Source organism: Stegostoma tigrinum, chromosome 4 (genome assembly GCF_030684315.1).
Source record: "Stegostoma tigrinum isolate sSteTig4 chromosome 4, sSteTig4.hap1, whole genome shotgun sequence".
NCBI lineage: Eukaryota > Metazoa > Chordata > Chondrichthyes > Orectolobiformes > Stegostomatidae > Stegostoma > Stegostoma tigrinum.
The window spans coordinates 5,478,501-5,504,804 of record NC_081357.1 but is presented as its reverse complement, the minus strand read 5'-3'; the positions used below and the strand labels follow the sequence as shown (position 1 = coordinate 5,504,804).

Sequence of the window (26,304 nt, the reverse complement as noted above, 5' to 3'; positions counted from 1 at the left end):
ATTCCTGGAATGCAGGATCAGATTAGAACAAGTCAGCATGGATTTAGTAAGGGGAGGTCGTGCCTGACAAATCTGTTAGAATTCTTTGAAGTGGTAACAAGTATGTTAGACCAGGGAAACCCAGTAGATGTTATCTACCTAGACTTCCAAAAGGCCTTTGATACGGTGCCTCACGGGAGGCTGCTGAGCAAGGTGAGGGCCCATGATGTTCGAGGTGAGCTACTGGCTTGGGTTGAGGATTGGCTGTCTGACAGAAGGCAGAGAGTTGGGATAAAAGGCTCTTTTTCGGAATGGCGACCGGTGACGTCTGGTGTCCGCAGGGTTCAGTGTTGGGGCCGCAGCTGTTCACCTTATACATTAATGATCTGGATGAAGGGACTGGGGCATTCTGGCGAAGTTTGCCGATGACACAAAGATAGGTAGACAGGCAGGTAGTATCGAAGAGGTGGGGAAGCTGCAGAAAGATTTAGACAGTTTAGGAGAATGGTCCAGGAAATGGCTGATGAAATTCAATGTGAGTAAATGTGAGGTTTTGCACTTTGGAAAAAAGAATACAGGCATGGACTATTTTCTAAATGGTGAGAAAATTCGCAAAGCAGAAGTACAAAGAGATCTGGGAGTGTTGGTCCAGGATTCTCTAAAGGTTAACTTGCAGGTAGAGTCCGTAATTAAGAAAGCGAATGTAATGTTGTCGTTTATCTCAAGAGGGTTGGAATATAAAAGCAGCGATGTGCTTCTGAGGCTTTATAAGGCTCTAGTTAGGCCCCAATTAGAATACTGTATCCAATTTTGGGCCCCACACCTCAGGAAGGACATACTAGCCCTGGAGCATGTCCAGCGGAGATTCACACGGATGATTCCTGGAATGGTAGGTTTAAAATATGATGAACAGCTAAGGACCCTAGGATTGTACTCATTAGAGTTTAGAAGGTTGAGGGGAGATCTAATAGAAACTTACAAGATAATGTCTGGTTTAGAAGGGGTGGACGCTAGGAAGTTGTTTCCGTTAGGCAGGGAGACTAAGACCCGTGGGCATAGCCTTAAAATTAGAGGGGATAAATTAAAGGGGGGAAATGAGACGACATTTCTTCAGCCAGAGAGTGGTGGGCTTGTGGAATTCATTGCCATGGAGTGCAGTGGAGGCCGGGACGTTGGAGGCCTTCAAGGCAGAGATCGATAAATTCTTGATCTCAGAAGGAATCAAGGGCTACGGGAAGAGTGCAGGGAAGTGGAGTTGAAATGCCCATCAGCCATGATTTAAATGGCGGAGTGGACTTGATGGGCCGAATGGCCTTACTTCCACTCCTATGTCTTATGGTCTTATGGGAATGAGTTGGGGTGGGATGCGCTTCAGAGGGGATGGTGTGGACTTGTTGGGTCAAGTGACCTGTTTCCACACTGTAGGGAATCTATGGATAAATTCTGCCTTCTTTTGCTCACATTTCAACTGTAGTGTTTAAATAAATTTTGTTTTTCTTAAAGCCAAGGAAGTTGACCAGTTGTACCACACCTGGAACTCCCACTTCACATCTGCCTTTAAAATAAGAAAAAGTTAGGGTCTAGGCTACTTTCTTAAAATATTTTAAGGGGGTCTGCCAGGTCCATAATACGTCCACAAAGAATTCTAACAGATTTGTCAGACATGACATCTCCTTGACAAACCGTGCTGACTCCGCCCTAATTTATGATGCACTTCTATTCTTACCCTTAACAATGGACTCTGAAATCTTACCAATGACCAAGGTCCAGCTAACCGGTCTATAATTTCTTATCTTCTGCTTCCCTCCCTCCTTAAAAAGGGATGCTACATTGGCCACTTTCTAATCCTTGGGTATCCTCCCTGACTCCAGTTATTCCTAAAAGAACACCTCCAGTGCCTTACAATCTCATCAGCTATCTCTTTCAGAACACTAGGCTGTAGTCTAGCTGGTCTGAGCCATCTACGCACCTTCAGATTTTTCAGCTTCCACAGCATATTTTCCATAGTAATGGCCACTACACAGACCTCTGGCCCCAACTTTCTTGAAGTTTTGATATATTGAAAATGCTGAAGCAATTCATGTCCAAATGCTCAAATCCAGTTTTGGCTGATAGGTAGCAATAACATTAGTGCCACATAATTGCCAGGGAATGACCATCTCTAATAAAAGACAAGCAAACATCGGCACGGACATTCTATGTATTATCGTCTAGACCCTAGATTTTACCATTGAGCAGACACTGAACTGGATTTGCCACATAACTATAATGGCTACAAGAGCAGATCAGAGCCTGGAATGCTGCAGCCAATCACTCACCTCCTAACTACCCAAAAACTGTCCACCATCTGCAAGGCGTAAGTCAGGAATGTGATGGAATCCTCCCCACTTGCGATGAGTCCGAGTTCAGCGACACTGAAGAACCTTGATACTCTCCAGGACAAAACAGCCCAGTTAATTGATACCACATCCACAAATAAGCATTAGTTAGGCCGCATTTGGCGTCTCATGAGCAGGCCCCTTAGGAGCACTGATATACAAAGGAATCTTGGGGTGAAAGTCCAAAGAACAAGTGAATAAGGTGGTAAAGAAAGCATCCAGCATGCTTGCCTTCACTGATAAGCAATCTGAGTGCAAAAGTTGGAAAGTCATGTTTAATTTGATTTATTATTGTCACATGTATCGAGATGCAGTGAAAAGTATTGTCTTGTGTGCTATCCAACCACATCATATCTTACATAACTACAGAGAGTAATATAACAGAATGCAGAATATAGTGTTGCAGCTGCAGAGAAGGTGCTACAATCCAAAGTCCCCACCTGCTCCAAGAAGATGGGAAGGCAATGGCCTGGGGTATTATCGCTGGACTGTTAATCTAGAGACCGAGATAATGCTCTGGGGTCCTGGGTTCAAATCCAACCATGGCAGATGGTGGAATTTGAATTCAATAAATATCTGGAATTAAGAACCGAATGATGACCACAAATCCATTGTTGGGAAAAAACCCATTTGGTTCACTCATGTCCTTTCAGGAAGGAAACTGTCATCCTTGCCTGGTCAGGCCAACATGTGACTCCAAACCCACCAAAATGTGGTTGACTCTTAACTGCCCTCTGGGCATTTGGGGATGGGCAATAAATGCTGGTCTAGCCAGCAATGCCCACATTCTTTGAATGAATAAAGAATAAAAGAAGACCACCATCATCCTGGTACCAATGAAAACACATGCAATATATCTCAGTAACTACTTCTTAGCGCCCGTGACCTCCACAATTATGAAGTTCTTCAAGAGGTTAGTCATGGCCCTCATCAATTCTCACCTCCCATCTTGTCTCAATCCCTTTCAATTTGCCTACTGGCGCAACTGGCCCATGGTAGACGTCATATCCCTAGTTCTACACTCCTCCCCGGAAAATCTGCATAATAAGGATACCTATGTCAGGCTTCTACTTATTGACCACTGCTCTGCCTTCAATACGAATAATCCCAATCAAACTAATCTCCAAACTGCACAAGACCTAGGTCTCTACTCCATCCTCTGCAACTCCACAACAATCCTCAACATCCCGCAAGGATGCGTACTCACCCCTTTACTATACACCCTGTACACTCATGGCTGTGTGGCCAAATTTCAGCCAAACTCCATCTACAAGTTCGCTGATGACACCACCATGGTAGCAGAGAGAGAAGATGATGCCACTTAGACTTGCAACTTGTGGCATTACTGGGCATCTGGGCCACAAGTCACTTTGCTGACCCAGGTGTCTGCTTTCAACCAGGCAGGCATTATCTGGTGCGATAATCTCCCTTGTACTTTGCCCTGGCATTTTAAGTACTTATCCACATATTTCCTAAATGTTGCAAAAGTACCTGCCTCCAATATCATCTCAGGTTCCAGATATCTACCACCCTCTGGGTGATTTTTTTTTTCTCAGATCTCCTCCAAACCATTTGCTCCTCACCTTAAATGTATGACCTCTGGTCTTAGACACATCTGCCATGGTGAAGAGATTCTCACAACCTACCCTATCTCTGCCTCTCATAATCTTGTAGATGACCATCATACCTCCACTTAGCCTCCTCTGGTCCAAGGAAAACAAACCCAGCCTATCCAGTCTCTCCTCATAACTGAGACTTTTCATATTGAGCACCATCCTGGTGAAACTCCTCTACACGCTGTCCAATGAAATCATGTCCTTTTGAGAGTGTGGTAATCACAACTGTGCATGGTATTCCATCTGTGGCCTAACCAGACTTCCATGTTCTCACATTCTATGCCCTGGCTAATGAAGGCAAACATCCCCAGGCCTTCTTCTACCCATGTAGACAACTTTAGGGATCAATGGACTTGTACAGCAAGTTGTTTTGAGAATATTTGGCAATGTCAGGAACCAAAGATGATTCCAGCAATCTACCAGACAACCACTTTGACTCTCAAATCAGGAGCTGTTGCCATCTAGTTTCTCACTATTACCTGGGAGGACAGCAATCTGAATCTAAAATGTGGTAAGATGATGTAACACTGAGACATTAATGTATGCAAATACGGCCATTGTCACTTAAAAGCAAGGTGGTCATCTGGCTGTTGAAAGCTTCAGGGGGATTGTTTTTGTAATTTTTAAAGATGTTTTAATTCTTATTGTATTCACCCAAATTTCTTGAAATTATACACACTGTTCAGACAGTGGGAAAAATCTGCTATCGCTGTTCCACTGAAAATCAGCATGAGTGGCTTTCAGGATAGAAGGAGCAGAAAGTGTGATTTCAGGACGACAGAATAAAATGGCTACTCATAGCATGACATGGGAGGGGACTGACATCATATGCCACAAGGATGGAGAAACAAAGTCCCAAAGTCACATTGCCACACTGAAAGTGCAAGCACAAGTTATTGAAATTCATAGACCTCTTTATAGGCTTTTTACAATTTTGCAGCTTGTATATTTAGACCATAAGATATAAGAGCTGAACTAGGCCATTCGGCCCATAAAGTCTACACTGCTACTCGATCATGACTGATTTGTTTCCCAGCCCCATTTTCTTGCCTTCTCCCCATTAAACCTTGAACCCGTTACTAATCAAGAACCTACCTATCTTTGTCTTTAAATACATGACTTGTATTCCAAAGCCTTCTGAGGCACTGAATTCCACATGTTCACCAGAATCTGGCTCCAGAAATTCATCCTCATGTCAGTTCTACAAGGTAGTCCCTTCCCTCTAAGACTATAGACTCTCTCCTACTAATGGAAACATCTCCATTTCCACTCATGCCACGCCTCTCAATATTCTGTAACTTTCAATAAGACACACCCTCGTTTTTCTGAACTCACAAACCTCAACCACTTCTTGTATGTACTATGACATCCCTTTAGAATTTTAAAGAACTCAATCAGACCACCCATCTATCTTAAAAAGTCAAAACAACAGAAATCAAGTTTACGTTGCCTGTTCAATACATTTAACTCTAATCTGCTGTATCATGCTCATGAATTTGCAAGACACCTATCACAAGGTAAATAAATCTGTCATTAAATTTCTCAGCAAAACCTGAACAGACCACTTCAAATTGAGTTTGGATAAATCTCTGTACAAAGGAAGTATCATTTCCTCACATCCTCTGGTCCACCAAAAAGATCTTACACTGCTGGGAGTTTCCAGAAATTTCTCTGAAACTACTGCTTGCTTCTGATAGGCAGCGTCGTTATTTTATGGTAATAACTAATGAACCAGGACCACAGCTTCAGTATTTATGTGATCTCTGCTTCAAAAAAGTATAGATAACATAGTGATAAAATGTGAGGCTGGATGAACACAGCAGGCCAAGCAGCATCTCAGGAGCACAAAAGCTGACGTTTCGGGCCTAGACCCTAGATGCTGCTTGGCCTGCTGTGTTCATCCAGCCTCACATTTTATCATCTTGGAATCTCCAGCATCTGCAGTTCCCATTATCATAGATAACATAGTGCCTGTTTTGTCAGATAGACTTGGAATGCCCTCAAATGCAGTTTTCATTTAGATGAGGTCAACTTTGGATTTTAAAAACCTTTAAAACTGAAAAAGGAAGAAAATAAACATGTGTGACATACTTTAAAATAAAAGATCACATACCTCAATGGGGCCCAAAGTCATATCCATTTGTATCTCATTATTTCGTATTTGTGATAAGGACTCCATAGCAAATCTAACATCATCCAAATCTTGAATAGGCCGAGCCAAATTCTTCATTTCTTCAACAATAAATGCTGTTATTGCTGCCATTTTTTCCTTGTACTGCTCATTCAAAAACCGACAAAGTACCTTTTTCCAAGCCTTAGCTTCCACTAAAAGTGCCAGTTTTATGGGTTCTGAGAGTAAGGGAAATATACAATTAGTTCACATCTCACATTTTGAACAGCTTGATTAGAAATTAATTTTTAAAGTAAGTTTAGTTCTCATGCTGTTAATTTAGTTTAAGAATATCAAATATTGTGGCCCCGCAATTATATGTACAGAATAGAGACCTAGAAATTAGATAGTATCCTGGACAAGGAGGGAAGTCAAACTGAAACACTTTATTGCTCTTGTTCACCCATAACAAGGTGATTTTTCATGTTTTTAATATTTTAATATTTTACCTTCCCTTTCAAAAATCCATCTGTTTGTCAATCTCAAATTTTAAATGGCCAGCAAAACACTCCCTTTTAAGTTAAAAGATGGTTATTCAAGCTGTCAAATCCAAAGGACGGATTTTTCCACCACATACATGCACACAAAGCATACGGGAAGACAGAAGAGAAGAATGAGGAGAGATTGGTTTGCTTTCACTTGCAAGTTGAAGGCTAAGGGCTGACCTGATAGAAGCATACAAAATTATGAGAGGGATGGATAGAATGGATAATAGGAGTCTTTATCCCAGGACAGAAATGTCAATTACTCGGGCACATACATTCATGGTTAAAGGTGCAAAGTTTAAAGGAGATGCGAGAGGCAAGTTTTTACACAATGGGTGGTAAGTGCATGGAATGCATTGCCAAAGAAGGTGGTGGAAGCAGATACAATAGTCATCTTGATATATACATGAATTGGCAGGGAACAGAGGACATGCACCGCATAGAGACAAAAAGTTTTTAATTTAGAAAGATGCGTCGGTGCAGGCTTGATGGGCCACAGGGCCAGTTCCTGTGCTGTACTGTTCTTTGTTGAGAACAGAAGAGAGGGAAAAGAAGAGAAGAGCAGACAAATATGCACTTAAGAATAAATAAATGGAGTTGAATTATCCCAGTTCTTGATCAACATAGTCAACTGTAAATCGGTTAAGAAAAATAAGATCATCAATGTCAAGAAAAAATGTTCAATTCTACAACCAAGTTTTGAAAGTCAAAGTTGGCTACATGCCACAAATTTGACACCTTTTAGAAAGACATTTTGTGTAGCTCTGGTTTCTAAAATAGATAGATGAATTGGAAGGTTATTTACAAATAAAACTGATCTGTATGGACTCATGGTCAGTTATCAATGATAAAGGTCTTCTGCCTGCTAACAATCATGTAATTGCCAAGTAGTTTATCAACTTGGGCTGTGAACAAGACAGAGAGAACCTAGGTCAAACCCAAAGAAAAACAAGCAGCCAAAAATTCTTTCTCTTAGCTCTTTGCAGTAAGTTACTTTAAGCCTGATAAAACCTGCTTGTCTTTTCTTCAGCAGACAGAACATAGAACATAAGAGTATTGAACATAGAAAAGTGTGGCACAGGAACAGGCTCTTCAGCCTACCACGTCTTCGTTATACCATTATACCATTCCAAACTAATCTTATCTGCCAACACATTTCTATATCCCTCTATTCCCTGCCAGTTCATGTGTCTGTCCTGAGACCTCTTAAATGTTGCTACCATATCTACTTCTACCACGTCCTTGGGAATGTGTTCCAGGCACCTACAACAGATTGTGTAAATGCTTCCCTTAAACATGTCCTTTAAACTTTCCCCTCTTATCTTAAACCTATGTCCCTTATTATTTGACATTTTCTCCCTGGGAATAAAAAAGGCTGCAACTATCCAACATATTTCTGCCTCTCACAATTTTGTATACTTCTATCAGGTCACCCTTCAGCCTCTGATGCTCTAGTGAAAACAATACAAGTTTGTCCAACTTCTCCTTATAGTTAATACACTCCAATGCTGGTAAATCTCTCTTGCACCCTTCCAAAGCTTTCACATTCTTCTTATTGTGTGGCCACTACAACTGTACACAATACTCCAAATGTGGCCTAACTGAAGTTTTATACAGAGATAATGGGAACTGCAGATGCTGGAGAATCCAAGATAACAAAGTGTGGGGCTGGATGAACACAGTAGGCCAAGCAGCTTTTGTCATATGCAAATTTACTAACCAGAACACTGACATTTTCATCCAAATCAGAGGTATTACAAACAGCAGAGGTGCCAGCACTGATCCTTGCAGAACTCCACCATGACCACCCTGATTTCTATGACCAAACCAATTTTGTATCCATCTTACTAACTCACCATGTTACAAATCTTCTGGACATGCCTACCATGAGGTACCTTGTAAAATGCTTTTTTCTGATGAAGGGTCAAGGCCTGAAACCTCAGCTTTTGTGCTCCTAAGATGCTGCTTGGCCTGCTGTGTTCATCCAGCCCCACACTTTGTTATCTTAAAGTTTTATACAGTTGCAACATATCTTGCCAAATTGTATGCCTTCTTTATTACCTTATCCAAGATCCTTCCTAAGAATCCTGCCATTTACTATATACTTTCCTCTTGCATTTGACCTCCTAAAAATCACTGACGCTTGTCCTGATTAAGCTCTCTGCCATTTCTCTGCCCAACTTTCTAACAGACCTATATTGTGCTGTATCCTTTGACCTTCCTCGTTATCCACAAGCAAGTTTTGTCGTATGCAAATTTACTAACCAGATCACTGACATTTTCATCCAAATCATTTATATGTATTACAAACAGCAGAGTTCCCAGCACTGATCCTTGCAGAACTCCACCATAACTACCCTGATTTCTATGTCCAAGCCAATTTTGTATTCATCTTACTAACTCACCATGTTCCAAATCTTCTGGACATGCTTATCATGAGGGACCTTGTAAAATGCTTCAAAGAACAAAGAACAAAGAAACCTACAGCACAGGAACAGGCCCTTCAACCCTCCAAGCCTGCGCCGATCAAGATCCTCTATCTAACCTGTCATCTATTTTCTAATGGTCTGTGTCCATTTGCTCCCTGCCCATCCATGAACCTGTCCAAATACATCTTAAAAGACACTAGTGTGTCTGCGTCTACCACCTCCGCTGGCAACGGGTTCCAGGCACCCACTGCCCTCTGTGTAAAGAACTTTCCACGCATATCTCCCTTAAACTTTCCTCCTCTCACGTTGAACTTATGACCCCTAGTAATTGAGTCCCCCACTCTGGGAAAAAGCTTTTTGCTATCCACCCTGTCTATACCCCTCATGATTTTGTAGACCTCAATCAGGTCCCCCCTCAATCTCCGTCTTTCTAATGAAAATAATCCAAATCTACTCAACCTCTCTTCATAACTAGCACCCTCCATACCAGGCAACATCCTGGTGAACCGCCTATGCACCCTCTCCAAAGCATCCACATCCTTTTGGTAATCTGGCGACCAGAACTGCACACAGTACTCCAAATGTGGCCGAACCAAAGTCCTATACAAATGCAACATGACCTGCCAACTCTTGTACTCAATACCCCACCCAATGAAGGAAAGCATGCCATATGCCTTTTTGACCACCATATTGACCTGCGTTGCCACCTTCAGGGAACAATGGACCTGAACACCCAAATCTCTCATTCATCAATTTTCCCTCGGACTTTGCCATTTACTGTATAGTTCACCCTTGAATTTGATCTTCTAAAATGCATCACCTCACATTTGCCCAGATTGAACTCCATCTGCCATTTATCTGCCCAACTCTCCAGTCTATCTATATTCTGCTGTAATCTCTGACAGTCCCGTTCATGATCAGCCACTCTACCAATCTTAATGTCATCTGCAAACTTGCTGATCAGACCACCTACACCTTCCTCCAAATCATTTACATATATCACAAACAACAGTGGTCCCAGCACAGATCCCTGCGGAACACCACTGGTCACAGTTCTCCAATTTGAGAAACTCCCTTCTACTACTACCCTCCGGCTCTTGTTGCCTATCCAGTTTTTTATCCATCTAGCTAGCACACTTTGGACCCCATGTGACTTCACTTTCTCCATCAGCCTGCCATGGGAAACCTTATCAAACGCCTTAGTGAAGTCTATGTATATGACATCTACAGCCTTTCCCTAATCAATCAACTTTGTCACGCCCTCAAAGAATTCTATTAAGTTGGTAAGACATGGCCTTCCCTGCACAAAACCATGTTTCCTATCACTAATAAGCCCATTTTCTTCCAAATGGGAATAGATCCTATCCCTCAGTATCATCTCCAGCAGCTTCCCTACCACTGACGTCAGGCTCACTGGTCGATAATTGCCTGGATTATCCTTGCTGCCCTTCTTAAACAAGGGGACAACATTAGCAAGTCGCCAGTCCTCTGGGACCTCACCCGTGTCTGAGGACGCTGCAAAGATATCTGTTAAGGCCCCAGCTATTTCCTCTCTCGCGTCCCTCAATAACCTGGGATAGATCCCATCCAGAACTGGGGACTTGTCCACCTTAATGTCTTTTAGGATACCCAACACTTCCTCCTTCCTTATGTCAACTTGACCTAGAGTAAGCAAACATCTATCCCTAACCTCAACATCCGTCATGTCCCTCTCCTTGGTGAATAGCTATACAAAGTACTCGTTAAGAATGTCACCCATTTTCTCTGACTCAGCACATAATTTTCCTTCTTTGTCCTTAAGTGGGCCAATCCTTTCTCTAGTTACCCTCTTGCTCTTTATATATGAATAAAAGGCTTTGGGATTTTCCTTAACCATGTTTGCCAACAATATCTCATGTCCTCTCTTAGCCCTCTTAATCCCTTTTTTCAGATTCGCTCTACGTTCCCGATATTCTTGCAAAGCTTCGTCTGTCTTCAGTCACCTAGACCTCATGTATGCTTCCTTTTTTCTCTTGGCTAGTCTCACAATTTCACCTGTCATCCATGGTTCCCAAATCTTGCCTGTCCTATTCCTCATTTTCACAGGAACATGTCTCTCCTGCATGCTAATCAACCTCTCTTTAAAAGCCTCCCACATATCAAATGTGGATTTACCTTCAAACAGTTTCTCCCAATCTACATTCCTCAGATCCTGCCAAATCTTGGTATAGTCGGCCTTCCCCCAGTTTAGTACTCTTCTTTTAGGACCACTCCCATCCTTGTCCGTGAGTATTGTAAAACTTACGGAATTGTGGTCGCTATTTCCAAAGTAGTCCCCTACTGTAACATCAACCACCTGGCCGGGTTCATTCCCCAACACCAGGTCCAGTATGGCTCTTTCCTGAGTTGGACTACACACATACTGCTCTAGAAAACCCTCCTGGACACACCTTACAAATTCTGCTCTGTCTTGACCCCTAACACTGAGTGAATCCCAGTCAATGTTGGGAAAGTTAAAATCTCCCATCACCACCACCCTATTTCTCCTACACCTTTCCATTATCTGTTTACATATTTGTACCTCTATCTCACGCTCGCTGTTGTGAGGCCTGTAGTACAGCCCCAACATTGTTACTGCATCCTTCCTATTTCTGAGTTCTACCCATATTGCCTCACTACCTGAGTCCTCCATGGGGCCCTCCTTCAGTGTAGCTGTGATATCGTCTTTGACCATTACTGCAACTCCTCCACCCATTTTACCTCCCCCTCTATCCCGCCTGAAGCATCGATATCCTGGGACAACTAGTTGCCAATCATGCCCTTTCCTCAACCAAGTCTCAGTAATAGCAATAACATCATACTTCCAGGTACTGATCCAAGCCCTAAGCTCACCTGCCTTATCTACTACACTTCTCGCATTAAAACAAATGCACCTCAGACCACCTGTCCATTTGTGTTCATCATCTGCTCCCCGACTACTATTCCCTTTGGTCACACTGACTCCATTATCTAGTTGCCTACAGGCTTTCGTTTCTACCTCTTTTCTGTCCAGTATTTGGTTCCCATCCCCCTGCCACATTAGTTTAAACCCTCCCCCACAGAATTAGCAAAAGCACCCTCAAGGACATTGGTTCCAGTCCGGTTCAGGTGTAGACCGTCCAATTTGTAATAGTCCCACCTTCCCCAGAACCGGTTCCAATGTCCCAAAAATCTGAACCCCTCCCTCCTGCACCATCTCTCAGGCCACACATTCATCCTAGCTATTCTTTCATTTCTGCACTGACTAGCACGTGGCACTGGTAGCGATCCTGAGATTACTACCTTTGAGGTCCTACTTTTTAACTTGGCTCCTAACTCCCTAAATTCTGCTTGTAGGATCTCATCCTGTTTTCTGCTTATATTGTTGGTGCCTATATGCACCACGGCAACTGGCTGTTCGCCCTCCACCTTCAGAATGTTCTGCAGCCGATCGGAGGCATCCCTGACCCGTGCACCTGGGAGGCAACATACCATTCGGGAGTCCCGTTTTTGACCGCAGAACCGCCCATCTACTCCCCTTACAATTGAATCCCCAATGACTATCGCCCTTCCACTCTTTTTCCCGCCCTTCTGTACAGCAGAGCCAGCCGCGGTGCCATGAACCTGGCTACTGCTGCCTTCCTTTGGTGAGCCATCTCCCCCAACAGTATCCAAAATGGCATACCTGTTTTGGAGGGAGATGGCCACAGGGGCCGCCTGTACTGCCTTCCTGTTCTTCCTCTGCCTTTTGGTCACCCATTCGCTATCTCCCTCAGCAATCCTAATCTGCGGTGTGACCAAATTGCTAAACGTGCTATCCACGACCCCCTCAGCATCACGTATGCTCCAAAGTGAGTCCATCCGCAGCTCCAGAGCCGTCATGCAGTCTAACAAGAGCTGCAGCTGGACAGTCTTCCTGCACGGGAAGGAGTCAGGGATATCAGCCCTGCCCCTGGGCTTCCACATTGAGCAAGAGGAGCACAACACGGGTGTGAGATCTCCTGACATTATTAAACTTAACTTAGATAAATGAAAAAGGAACCAAAAGGTTTTTGGCAATCACACGATATATATAAAGAAACATGAAATAGAAAAAGTCTTACCTTATCTGCACATCACCGAGTCTTTTTTTTGGTTAGAGGAGGAGGGCGGGTGGGAGACACTACACGTGTAGTGTCTCGGGTTCAGCCGCTGCGCAAATAAATGAAGACCGCTCCCGCACGAGGTTAACTTTTTAAAGTGGCAAAAAAAATTACCTTCCCGGCAGCCTGCTGGTGCTCTCTCTGTCTGGCTCTCTCGCTCTCCTCACGAAAATGAAAACCGCTCCCGCTCGAGGTAAGCTTTTTAAAGTGGCAAAAAAAAAAGTTACCTTCCTGGCAGCCTCCTGGTGCTCTCTCTGTCTGGCTCTCTCGCTCACCTCGCAAAAATGAAGCTTCAGTAAAGTCTGTGTAGACAACATCCACTGTCCTACCCTTATCAATCATCTTTGTCACTTGCCATAAATCTTATCGAATTTAAGAGGCAAGACCTCCCCCACATGCTGATTATCCCTAATAAATCCACTCTTTTCTCCAAATGCAAGTGAATCTTGTTCCTAAGAACCTTCGCCAATAATTTCCTTACCACTGATGTCAGGCTTACCACCCTATAATATCTTGGCTTATCCCTGGTGCCATTCTTCAAAAAAAGAACAACATGGGGATTGAGTTTAAGAGTCGTGAGATCTTGTTGCAGCTCTATAAAACTTTGGTCAGACCGCACTTGGAATACTGCGTCCAGTTCTGGTCGCCCTATTATAGGAAAGATGTGGATGCTTTGGAGAGGGTTCAGAGGAGGTTTATCAGGATGCTGCCTGGACTGGAGGGCTTATCTTATGAAGAGAGGTTGACTGAGCTCGGTCTCTTTTCATTGGAGAAAAGGAGGAGGAGAGGGGACCTAATTGAGGTATACAAGATAATGAGAGGCATAGATAGAGTTGATAGCCAGAGACTATTTCCCAGGGCAGAAATGGCTAACACGAGGGGTCATAGTTTTAAGCTGGTTGGAGGAAAGTATAGAGGGGATGTCAGAGGCAGGTTCTTTACACAGAGAGTTGTGAGAGCATGGAATGCGTTGCCAGCAGCAGTTGTGGAAGCAAGGTCATTGGGGTCATTTAAGAGACTGCTGGACATGTATATGGTCACAGAAATTTGAGGGTGCATACATGAGGATCAATGGTCGGCACAACATGGTGGGCTGAAGGGCCTGTTCTGTGCTGTACTGTTCTATGTTCTATTAGCTATTCTCCAGGCTTCTGGGGCTTTGCCTGTGGTTAAAGAGGATACAAAGATCTCTGTCAAGGCCCCAGCAATCTGTTCCCTCACCTCTCTCATCTGAAGATCCCATCAGGCCCTGGACATTTATCTACTTTAATGTTCCAAGACACCCAACACCTCCTTCTTAATATTGACAAGCCCTAGAGTATCAACATTTCTAGCTCCAATCTTGCCATCATCCATGGCCTTCTCCTTGGTGAATACTGATGCAAAGTACTCATTTAGGACTTCACTCACTTTGTCTGGCTCCACACATAAATTCCCTCCTTTGTCCTTGAGTAGATCTACCCTTTCCCTAGCTATTCTCTTCCTCCTAACATATGTTTTAACTGCCTTAGGATTCTTCATAATGCTACTCATGAAGAAAATTTTATGACTCCATTTAGCCCTTTCGATTCCTTAGAACCAACAACAGAACAAAGAACAATACAGCACAGGAACAAACCCTTCGGTCCTCCAAGCCTGCACTGACACATTTTGCCCTTCCAAATTAAAATTGCCTTCACTTACAGGATCTGTATCTCTCTATTCCCTTCCTTTCCATGTCTTCATCCAGGTGCTTCTTGAATGCTGCTATTGTGTCTGCTTTCACCGCCTCCTCTGGCAGCTCGTTCCAGGCACTCACCCTTTGTGTGAAAAACTTGCCTCGCACATCTCACTTAAACTTGCCCCCCCACTCCCCAACATATTGAACCCAACAGTGTCCCCTCGTAATTTACCCCTCCACCCTTGGAAAAAAAGCCTCACACTTTCCACTGTATCCAGGCCACTCACAATCTTACAAACTTCTATCAAACCACCCCTTAACCTCCTGCATTCCAGTTAAAACAAATCCAGTCTATCCAACCATCCTTGGTTAAGTTCTTTCCTCTTCCTTTACTCCAGGACCTTGTTTAATTTCAATTTCTTAAACCTTACTCTGCTTCCTTTTTCTTTTTGACTAAACTTTCAATATGTCTTGTCATCCAGGGTTCCTGAATCTTGCCTCCTTACAATTCATCATCACAGGAACATGTTGGTCCTGACCTCTGATCAACTGGAATTTAAAAGACTCCCACGTGTCTGATGAGGATTCACCCGCAAACAGCCACCTCCATTCTAATTTCTCCAATTCTTGCCTAATACTATTATAATTAGCCTTATCCCAGTTTAGCACTTTCACCAGAGGACCAACTGTAACATTTTCCATAACTATCTTAAAATTTATGGAATCATGATCACTGTTCCCAAATGATCCCCCACTAAATCTTTGATCACCTGGCCAGGCTCATTCCCCAGGACAAAGTCTAATATTCTCTCTTCCATACTTTGAAGATCCACTCATTGTTTCAAGACCCCTCCTGGATGCATCTGACAAATTCTACCCATTTTTGCCCCTGGCATGAAGGGAATAAGTCAATGTTGGGAAAATTAAAAACACCCACGATGAAACCCTTTTGTTTATATACCTTTCCATTATCTACCTACATGCTGCAAGCTATGGTATTGGATTGGATATGTCAGAGACCATAAGTACCATCCTTACAAAGCAGCCATCCTGTGTTTGTAGAAACCTCTGGCAGCAGGGAGGCAATGGCCTAGTGGTATTATCACTGGAGTGTTAATCCAGAAACCCAGATGATGCTATGGGGTCCTGGGTTCAAATCCTGCCATGGCAGATGGTAGAATCTGAATATAATATAATACATGGAATTAAGAATCTAATGATGACCATGAATACATTGCTGATTGTTGAGAGAAAACGTCCCATCTGGTTCACTAATATCCTTTAAGGAATGAAACTGCCATCCATACTGGTAATGTTTTACAAGTGAGAGGGGAAAGATTTAAAAGGGACCTGAGGGACAACATTTTCAGACAGAGTGTGGTTCATATGCAGAATAAACTGTCAAAAAAATTGGTGGGTGCAGGTGCAGTTTGGACAGGTACATGAACAGGCGAGGCTTACAGGGATGTGGGGCAAATGCAGGAAAGTGGGACTAGTTTAGTTTGTGAAACTTAGATGGCACGGACGAGTTGGGCTGGAGGGTCTGTTTCCATGCTGTATGACTTTCACTCTATGATTCTATGGGACTAAAAATAAAGTAGTTTCAAGATTTTGCGAATTTCTTTTAAAAACTTCAAATTTTGTAACGCCTCTGGGAATAAAGAGGCATGATTTCTAGCACACAGCTCCAGTGAGCTGTGACAATGCCAGCCGGGATTTAGTGAAGTTCAATTGTCCATCATGGTCTTTGTGGAGCAGACAATAAGCCTCATGAGGTGAAGGTTCCAATGTTTGGTCAATCTGGAGCAGCCTTGCAGTTCAGTCCAGACAAAATGTGCCACATATTCCTCGCATGCTCTGCGATGAATGGGTAATGCATGAATGCTGAAGATCTGAGAGAATGGCAGCTGTCTTCCAAAAAGGAAGATAAGGACATTGAGCAGGTGATACGTCACCTTCAGCATGACAGAGAGCTTTTTCAAATGGAACATAGAACATAGAATAGTACAGCACAGAACAGGCCCTTCAGCCCACTGGTGCAGTGGGGGGAGGGGATGAACTGGGCTGGTTTAGGGATGCAGTGGGGGAAGGGGAGATTTTGAAACTGGTGAAGTCCACATTGATACCATATGGCTGCAGGGTTCCCAGGCGGAATATGAGTTGCTGTTCCTGCAACCTTCGGGTGGCATCATTGTGGCAGTGCAGGAGGCCCATGATGGACATGTCATCAAGAGAATGTGAGGGGGAGTGGAAATGGTTTGCGACTGGGAGGTGCAGTTGTTTGTTGCGAACTGAGCGGAGGTGTTCTGCAAAGCGGTCCCCAAGCCTCCGCTTGGTTTCCCCAATGTAGAGAAAGCCGCACCGGGTACAGTGGATGCAGTATACCACATTGGCAGATGTGCAGGTGAACCTCTGCTTAATGTGGAATGTCGTCTTGGGGCCTGGGATGGGGGTGAGGGAGGAGGTGTGGGGACAAGTGTAGCATTTCCTGCGGTTGCAGGGGAAGGTGCCGGGTGTGGTGGGGTTGGAGGGCAGTGTGGAGCGAACAAGGGAGTCACGGAGAGAGTGGTCTCTCCGGAAAGCAGACAGGGGTGGGGATGGAAAAATGTCTTGGGTGGTGGGGTCGGATTGTAAATGGCGGAAGTGTCGGAGGATAATGCGTTGTATCCGGAGGTTGGTAGGGTGGTGTGTGAGAACGAGGGGGATCCTCTTGGGGCGGTTGTGGCGGGGGCGGGGTGTGAGGGATGTGTCGCGGGAAATGCGGGAGACGCGGTCAAGGGCGTTCTCAATCACCGTGGGGGGGAAGTTGCGGTCCTTAAAGAACTTGGACATCTGGGATGTGCGGGAGTGGAATGTCTTATCGTGGGAGCAGATGCGGCGGAGGCGGAGGAATTGGGAATAGGGGATGGAGTTTTTGCAGGAGGGTGGGTGGGAGGAGGTGTATTCTAGGTAGCTGTGGGAGTCGGTGGGCTTGAAATGGACATCAGTTCCAAGCTGGTTGCCTGAGATGGAGACTGAGAGGTCCAGGAAGGTCCACACAACCAGGTCCACACAACCAGCCCAGCTCTTCCCCCCCACCCACTGCATCCCAAAACCAGTCCAACCTGTCTCTGCCTCCCTAACCGGTTCTTCCTCTCACCCATCCCTTCCTCCCACCCCCAGCCGCACCCCCAGCTACCTACTAACCTCATCCCACCTCCTTGACCTGTCCGTCTTCCCTGGACTGACCTATCCCCTCCCTACCTCCCCATCTACACCCTCTCCACCTATCTTCTTTGCTCTCCATCTTCGGTCCGCCTCCCCCTCTCTCCCTATTTATTCCAGTTCCCTCCCCCCATCCCCCTCTCTGATGAAGGGTCTAGGCCCGAAACGTCAGCTTTTGTGCTCCTGAGATGCTGCTTGGCCTGCTGTGTTCATCCAGCCTCACATTTTATTATCAATTAAAATTAATGTTTGGTTAAATGGTCACCCAGTTCCCATGGAGATCAATATCCGTGCAGCTATGTCTGTGGATGTAAAATCTGTCTTTAACAACATTTTCTCAGGATTCCAACCCTAATGCTTGCACAAGACCTCAGCTAGACTGAGAACATACACTGGCGAAATGTTGCAGATTAAGGGTACAACTTCCGTTCTGGTCTCCTTTGAGAAGCAGTTAGCACATTACCACTGACGGTAGTAAAAGGTTTGGGCCCAAGACTAGTGGGGCAGAATTGGTTGAGAAAGATCCACCTCGACTGGCTCAACATTTTTTGATTAGAAAATGGCTGCCTCAGTAAAGTCCTAGTGAAATACCCAGGAGCTTTTCAGTTTGCAGAATGAGCAGTACCGGTCGACCAATTGTGAAACCTGACGGCCTGTTCACCATTGTGCGGACTTTGAGCAAACAGTAAACTGCTTCTCACAGCTAGATCAATATCTGATCCGTCGCAAAGAGGATTTTTATGCAAAGTTGGCAGGGGGTGCTGTCCTTTATGAGCCACACACACCTGCTATTGCAACTGGATGAGGAGTCCCATACATAAGCTAAAATTAATACCCATAAGGGTTTACATTAATATTTAAGAATGTCATTTGAGGTCCCATCAGCCTGTGCCCTTTCCTAGCGGGCCATGGAGAACATTTTACAAGGGCTACCCCAAGTTGTCATTTATCTGGATGGCATGCTAGTTACCGGAAAGCCAATAAAGAGCACTTGGAGAACATGGTCAAAGTGCTTAAAATTTTCTCTCAGGTGGGTACACACCTTAGAAGGGAAAATGTGTTCCAGGCACCCAAAGTGACCTACTTGGGTTACAGAATCGACAATTGAAGACAAAGTGAGAGTGATAAAAGGATTCCCAGCTCCCACACTGTTCCGCACCTTAAATCTTTCCTTAACTTAGTGAATTACGACGGAAGATTCACAGAAAACTGGCCTCCATTTTGGCACCCTTACACCTGCTATTGAAAAATGGTCACGTAGACAAGAAGTGGCCTTTAGAGAAGTGAAAAAGCAGCGATTGTCATTTAAGGCTTTGACCCACAATGATCCGAAGCCAGAGGTAATGCTGACAATGCAATGCCTCCCCATATAGTATCAGGATAGTGTTGGTTCAACAGTGATCCAGAGGGGAGATATGCCTGACAGCGTATGCTTAGCAGGCTTTGGCCATTACCAAATGCAAATATGCTCAGATAGAGAAGGAAAGTTTGGGGTTATCTTTGGTGTGAGGATGTTCCACTAGTACCTTTACAGAGGAAAATTCGTTAGAGTCACAAACCCTTGCTAGGGCTAGTGAAGGAAGACAAGGTGATGCTGCTCATAGCTTCTAGTAGAATTCAGCATTGGGCCCTTATTCTCAGCGTGTACAAGTTAGAATACTTGTCTTAGAATACAAGTTAGAATACTCCAGGAAGCCAACTGGCTAATGTGGATGCCTTAAGCTGCCTCCCACTGGCGATACTCCACTGGTGGTGCCTCCCTTTGGAAAAATCCATTTTGGTTTTAAACTTCCTGAACACTCTTTTTGTCATTGCTGATAACGACCTACATGGAGAAGAAAAAATCCTGTCCTAGTGAAACTAAAACAGCTGGTGGCAATGGGAGAAACAGAAGAGCAACTAGGATTGAAACTTTTCTCGAGCTGATCACTGCCAAGGGTGGCATATTACTATGGGAAGCAAGGGTGATTGTCCTGAGTAGAGGTCACCGATTGATACTGGCCGAACTCCACCCAGGACATGCAAAGGTTTCCAAGATGAGGATGCTAGCAAGAAGCTATGTTTGGCCAGGTTTAGATGCTAACACAGCTGCTTTGGTGGGGCAGTGCCCAGAATGCCAGCAATGACAAAAATTGCCATCAACAGCAGCCCCACATTTGTGGGAATGGCTGGACAAACTCTGGATTCAGTTGCACTTCGACTATGCCACCTTTCTTGTTCCTGGTTATTGTAGACACCCATTCAAAATGGTTGGATATATAAAAAGTTCATTCCACAAATTCAGGGATGATGATTGAGAAGCTGCGAATATCGTTCATGATACATGGTCTTCGGAAGTATGGACAATGGGATGTCATTCACCAGAAGAGAATTTGAACATTTCCTAAAGTCAGGCAGCATTGGTACATAAGGACAGTTCCATACCATCCATTGCCCAATAGTCTATCAGGAAGAGCAGTCCAAACGTTGATGGCAGACTTAAAGTTGCAGCCTATGGCGTCACTTGATACCAAACTATAGGAACACGCCACACACAACAACAGGGATAGCTCCAGCAGAGTTGCCGATGGGGAGAAGACTCTGCACCAGGTCAAACCTGATTTTTCCAGACCGTGGGGAGGTTGAAACAGCAGCAGGAATGCCAATGTCAGCCATATGCCTCCTCTCAGCAAGAGAGACAATTTAGTTCAGGGGATGAAGTTTGGTGCCGGAACAAGAGTATGGGTATGTGCCTTGCCAATTTCATGTAGGTGATACAGTCCTGAACAGACACATGGATCACCTGAAAGATGTTACCTCACAAATGAGGCAGGAGCAAACATACCTTGCGCTTCAGAACAGCCAGAAGACCTGTCAGAAATTGTGTGTTCTCCCCCTCCATATAGTGTTGAGGAAACCACAGAGTCCAAGATGGATGCAGCTTTGATACCACTGTCATCAGAAGAAGCAGAGGAAACTTTCCCAAAATGATCTGGATGTAAGAGACGGGCTATGGTCTGGATCGCGCCAGCCATGTCAGAGTCCAAGTTAGAGGAACCAGACCAGGGGTGAAAATGTCACAGGAAAAGTTACAAGAAAAAAACCAGGCCTACAGTCCTGGACATAGTGAGGGAGGGATCTAGTGATTGGAACCAGCTAGATTTTGTTGACTATGAGATCCTCGAGTGAACATAGAACACAGAACATTACAGCACAGTACAGGCCCTTCGGCCCTCGATGTTGTACCAACCTGTCATACCAATCTGAAGCCCATCTAACCTACACTATTCCATGTACGTCCATATGCTTGTCCAATGATGACTTAAATGTGCCTAAAGTTGGCGAATCTACTATCATTGCAGGCAAAGCGTTCCATTCCCTTACTACTCTCTGAGTAAAGAAACTACCTCTGACATCTGTCTGATATCTTTCACCCCACAATTTAAAGCTATACCCCCTCGTGCTTGCCTAGGAAAAAGGCTCTCCCTATCCACCCTATCTAACCCTCTGATTATTTTATATGTCTCAATTAAGTCACCTCTCAACCTTCTTCTCTCTAATGAAAACAGCCTCAAGTCCCTCAGCCTTTCCTCGTAAGACCTTCCCTCCATACCAGGCAACATCCTAGTAAATCTCCTCTGCACCCTTTCCAAAGCTTCCACATCCTTCTTATAATGCGGTGACCACAACTGTACACAATACTCCAAGTGCGTCCGCACCAGAGTTTTGTACAGCTGCAGCAAAACCTCATGGTTCTGGAACTTGATCCCTCTATTAATAAAAGCTAAAACACTGTATGCCTTCTTAACAGCCCTGTCAATCTGGGTGGCAACTTTCAAGAATCTGTGTACATGGACACCAAGATCTCTCTGCTCATCTACACTACCAAGAATCTTAACATTAGCCCAGTACTTTGCATTCCGGTTACTCCTACCAAAGTGCATCACCTCACACTCGTCCACATTAAATTCCATTTGCCACCTCTCTTCCCAGCTCTGCAGCTTATCTATGTCTCTCTGTAACCTACAGCATCCTTCGTCACTATCCATAACTCCACCGACCTTAGAGTCGTCTGCAAATTTACTAACCCATCCTTCTACACCCTCATCCAGGTCATTTATAAAAATGACAAACAGCAGTGGACCCAACACCGACCCTTGTGGTACACCACTAGTAACTGCTCTCCAGGATGAACATTTCCCATCAACTACCATCCTCTGTCTTCTTTCAGCAAGCCAATTTCCGATCCAAACTGCTGTATCTCCCACAATTCCATTCCTCCGCATTTTGTGCAATAGCCTACTGTGGGGAACCTTAGCGAACATCTTGCTGAAATCCATATACACATCAACCAGTTTACTCTCATCGACCTGTTTGGTTACCTTCTCAAAGACCTTAATAAGGTTTGTGAAGCACGACCTACCCTTCGCAAAACTGTGCTGACTATCCCTAATCAAATTATTCTTTTCTAGATGATTATAAATCCCATCTCTTATAACCTTTTCCAACACTTTACCAACAACTGAGGTAAGGCTCACTGGTCTATAATTACCAGGGTCGTCTCTACTCCCCTTCTTGAACAGGGTAACCACATTTGCTATCCTCCAGTCGTCTGGCACTATTCCTGTAGACAATGACCAGTCAAAGATCAATGCCAAAGGCTCGGCAATCTCCTCCCTGGCTTCCCAGAGGATCCGAGGATAAATCCCATCAGGCCCAGGGGACCTATCTATCTTCACACTCTGTAGGATTTCTAATACCTCTTCCTTGTGAACCTCAATCCCACCTAGTCTAGTAGCCTGTATCTCAGTATTCTCCTTGACAACATTGGCGTTTTCTGGAGTGAATACTGTTGAAAAAGTTTCATTTAATGCTTCCCCTATCTCCTCTGACTCCACACACAACTTCCCACTACTATCCTTGATTGGCCCTAATCTTACTTTCGTCATTCTTTTATTCCTTAAATACCGTCAGAAAGCCTTCGGGTTTACCCTGATCCTATCCGCCAACAACTTCTCATGTCTCCTCCTGGCTCTTCTGAGCTCTCTCTTTACGTCTTTCCTGGCTACCTCATAGCCCTCAAGTGCCCTAACTGAGCCTTCACATCTCATCCTAACATAAGCCTTCTTCTTCCTCTTGACCAGAGATTCCACCTCCTTCGTAAACCATGGCTCCCACTCTCTATAGCTTCCTCCCTGCCTGACAGGTACATACTTATCTAGGGCACACAGGAGCTTTTCCTTGAATAAGCTCCACATTTCTAATGTGCCCATCCCCTGCAGTTTCCTTCTCCATCCTAAGCTCCCTAAATCTTGCCTAATCTCATTGTAATTGCCTTTCCCCCAGCTATAACTCTTGCCCAGTGGTATACACCTATCCCTTTCCATCACTGAAGTAAACATAACAGAATTGTGATCGCTATCACCAAAGTGCTCACCTACTTCCAAATCTAACACCTGGCCAGGCTCATTACCCAGTACCAAATCTAATGTGGTTTCGCCCCTTCTTGGCCTATCTACATACTGTGTCAGGAAGCCCTCCTGCACACACTGGAAAAAACTGACCCATCTATAGTACTCGAACTATAGTGTTCCCAGTCAATATTTAGAAAGTTGAAGCCCCCCATGACAACTAGCCTGTCTCCCTCACTCCTATCCAGAATCATCTTTGCTATCCTTTCATCTACATATCTGGAACTATTCGGAGGCCTATAGAAAACTCCCAACAGGGTGACCTCTCCTTTCCTGTTTCTAACCTCAGCCCATACTACCTCAGTTGACGAGTCCCCAACCATCCTTTCTGCAACTGTAATACTATCCTTATATCCTTTCTGCATCTGTAATACTGTAATACAACTGGGGTTGTTAAAGTGGGCCAATCAGGAAGCCCTGGCTGACCAATATAAACAGGAGCTTGGCGGGGGGAGGGGTGCAGAATCGTTATGGCGGACTGCCTACCCCTTTTCCGTGGCTACATTCATGCCCGGGTGTCCCTGGAGAAGGAGCACACGGAGTCCGTCAATACATCTTGATGCCTACTGAGAGAAGTGGTCACTGTGGCATATGGAGTGCTGCATTTACAACGGTAGTCAATTAGACAGGTGATAGAGTAAAGTAGCTATTCCTTTATAAATGTAAGCTTATAAGCTGAATGAAGTGTCACCTTCTATATATGTGCCCTGAAAAACTTTACTTTTGCCTTTGCCTCATACTAGGTGTTCTGTGAACTGGCAGCAATTGACATAGTGGACTTTAAAAATGCCAGAAGGTCCTGGAAGCAATGAGTACATCCATGCTGATGAGCTCACAATTGCACAAGCGCAGCAGTGAAATCACGTGGGACTATTATGATGGGGTGAGCAGTGGAGAATTGCATGAGACAATTTACTGGAGTACAATTCATGCTGTATGTCTCTATGACATAGCAAAACCCTCCATGGAACTTACCCAAATTGACACTGTTGATTTTTGGTAAAATTCAACCCACGGTTACTGGCCAGAATTATTCCAAGTAGTCTGTAAACACATGGGGACTTTTAATCCGGATACAAAATTCACACAAGTTTACAAATGGCACCTTTTAAACATTTAGCAAAGTTAAATTAGGATTTGCAATGTTTGGATTAATTCTGATAAATCCTGATTTAGATTAATGTTGGGTTGGAAATCTTCCTGCAATTCTCAAGAGTATTTTTTTTAAAAATATGCTTTCATACTACTGATTGAATCTTGAAAATGGTCAGAGTTGAAACCACTGGCTCAAAAAGAATTACATAAAAATCACTTTAAGACAAAAACTAAAAGAAACTGGAAAGAACTGATATTATCAATTATGTATGCTTCCAATCTGAGAAAAAGCTGTGAAGACGTTGTTTTAAGGCAAACATAGCTTCACATAAAGGATCCAAAGCTGTCTGCAATACTTCACATATGGTCTCACTCATGCCGGGTACAGTGCAGCAACACTTCCCTACCTTTATACTCTATTCCTTTAGCAATAAATGTCAAAATTCCATTTACCTTCTTTCATACCTGCTTCAACTACATAGTACAAAAACAAAGTTGCTGGAAAAGCTCAGCAGGTCTGGCAGAATCTGTGAAGGAAAAAACAGAGTTAATGTTTTGGGTCCGGTGACCCTTGCTCAGAACAGCATAGTAGTTTTCTGCAATTCATGTACAAGGACAAACATCTTCTGTACAAAAACACTCTGAAGTTTCTCTCCATTTTGATAATAAGTTGCCTTTAGCTTCTTCCAGCCAGGCATATATAATGTATCTATAATTAAAGTATCTACCATACTTTACCTGTATTCAGTTCAATAAAGTCAACTGTAACAATGGAGCTGAGTTCCTCAATCTCTCGTTCAACACCAGCATAGTACTCTATTTTGGCTCGGAGTTCATATAGACTGGGGTTACTGTCCATAAATTTCTACGTAGAAACAATTGAAAAGAAATTATAATTTTAATTTAAACACAAAGTGCTTGGAGCTATTAGATCTAAATATGTATAATTTGCTGAAGGTGGCCTTTGTTATAACTTGAATTGAAACAAAGGATTGACTAAGATTTTTTTATTCATTCATGGGATGTGGGCAGCACTGGCTAAACCAGCATTTATTGTCCATCCCTAATTGCCCAGAGGGCAGTTGAGAGTCAACCACATTGCTGTGGGTCTGGAGTCACATGTAGACCAGACCAGTTAAGGATGACAATTTCCTGCCTTAAAGGATATCAGTGAACAAATGGGTTGTTATGGTTCATGGTCACCATCAGACTCTTAATTCCAGACTTTTTTTTGTTAAATTGAATTCAAATTCCGCCATGGCAGGATTTGAACCCGGGTCACCAGAACATTACTTAGGTCTCTGGATTAACAGTCCAGTGATAATAGCACTAGGTCAATTCTTCCCTTATCATAATGTATATTCGAGCAAGATTAATGAGAAAAAGGTGATGTAGCTGTATGGTTAACTGCTGTTCCTGCTAAAATAACAGGTCTAATCAGTTCTTAATGAGGTCTTCGCTCTTAGAACATACAACAGTACAACGCAGTACAGGCCCTTCGGCCCACGATGTTGTGCCTAATTCTTACCCTAATTCTAATGTCTATCTAATCTCCACCCCTACCTTATACTATCATCCATATGCCTATCTAATAGCCGCTTAAATGCATTCTCTCCACACACCCACTGCTGAAAACAAGAAGGCCTGATGCGAGAGGTAAGTGTTTATACAGTGTAAGTTTTTATACACTCTTTAAGTA

General features: G+C 43.9%; 1 protein-coding gene across 1 annotated transcript in view; it reads right to left on the bottom strand.

Annotated features, from left to right (window-relative positions):
* The window catches only part of LOC125452339 (dynein axonemal heavy chain 8-like), a 1,009,221-nt gene that overhangs the window by 473,660 nt on the left and 509,257 nt on the right, over positions 1-26,304 (bottom strand). Inside the window, exons 43-44 of the mRNA XM_059645685.1 lie at positions 25,344-25,470; positions 6,087-6,322 (exon numbers count right to left, since the gene is read on the bottom strand). Coding sequence (XP_059501668.1) covers positions 6,087-6,322; positions 25,344-25,470 — 363 coding nt within the window. The remainder of the gene's footprint in view (positions 1-6,086; positions 6,323-25,343; positions 25,471-26,304) is intronic.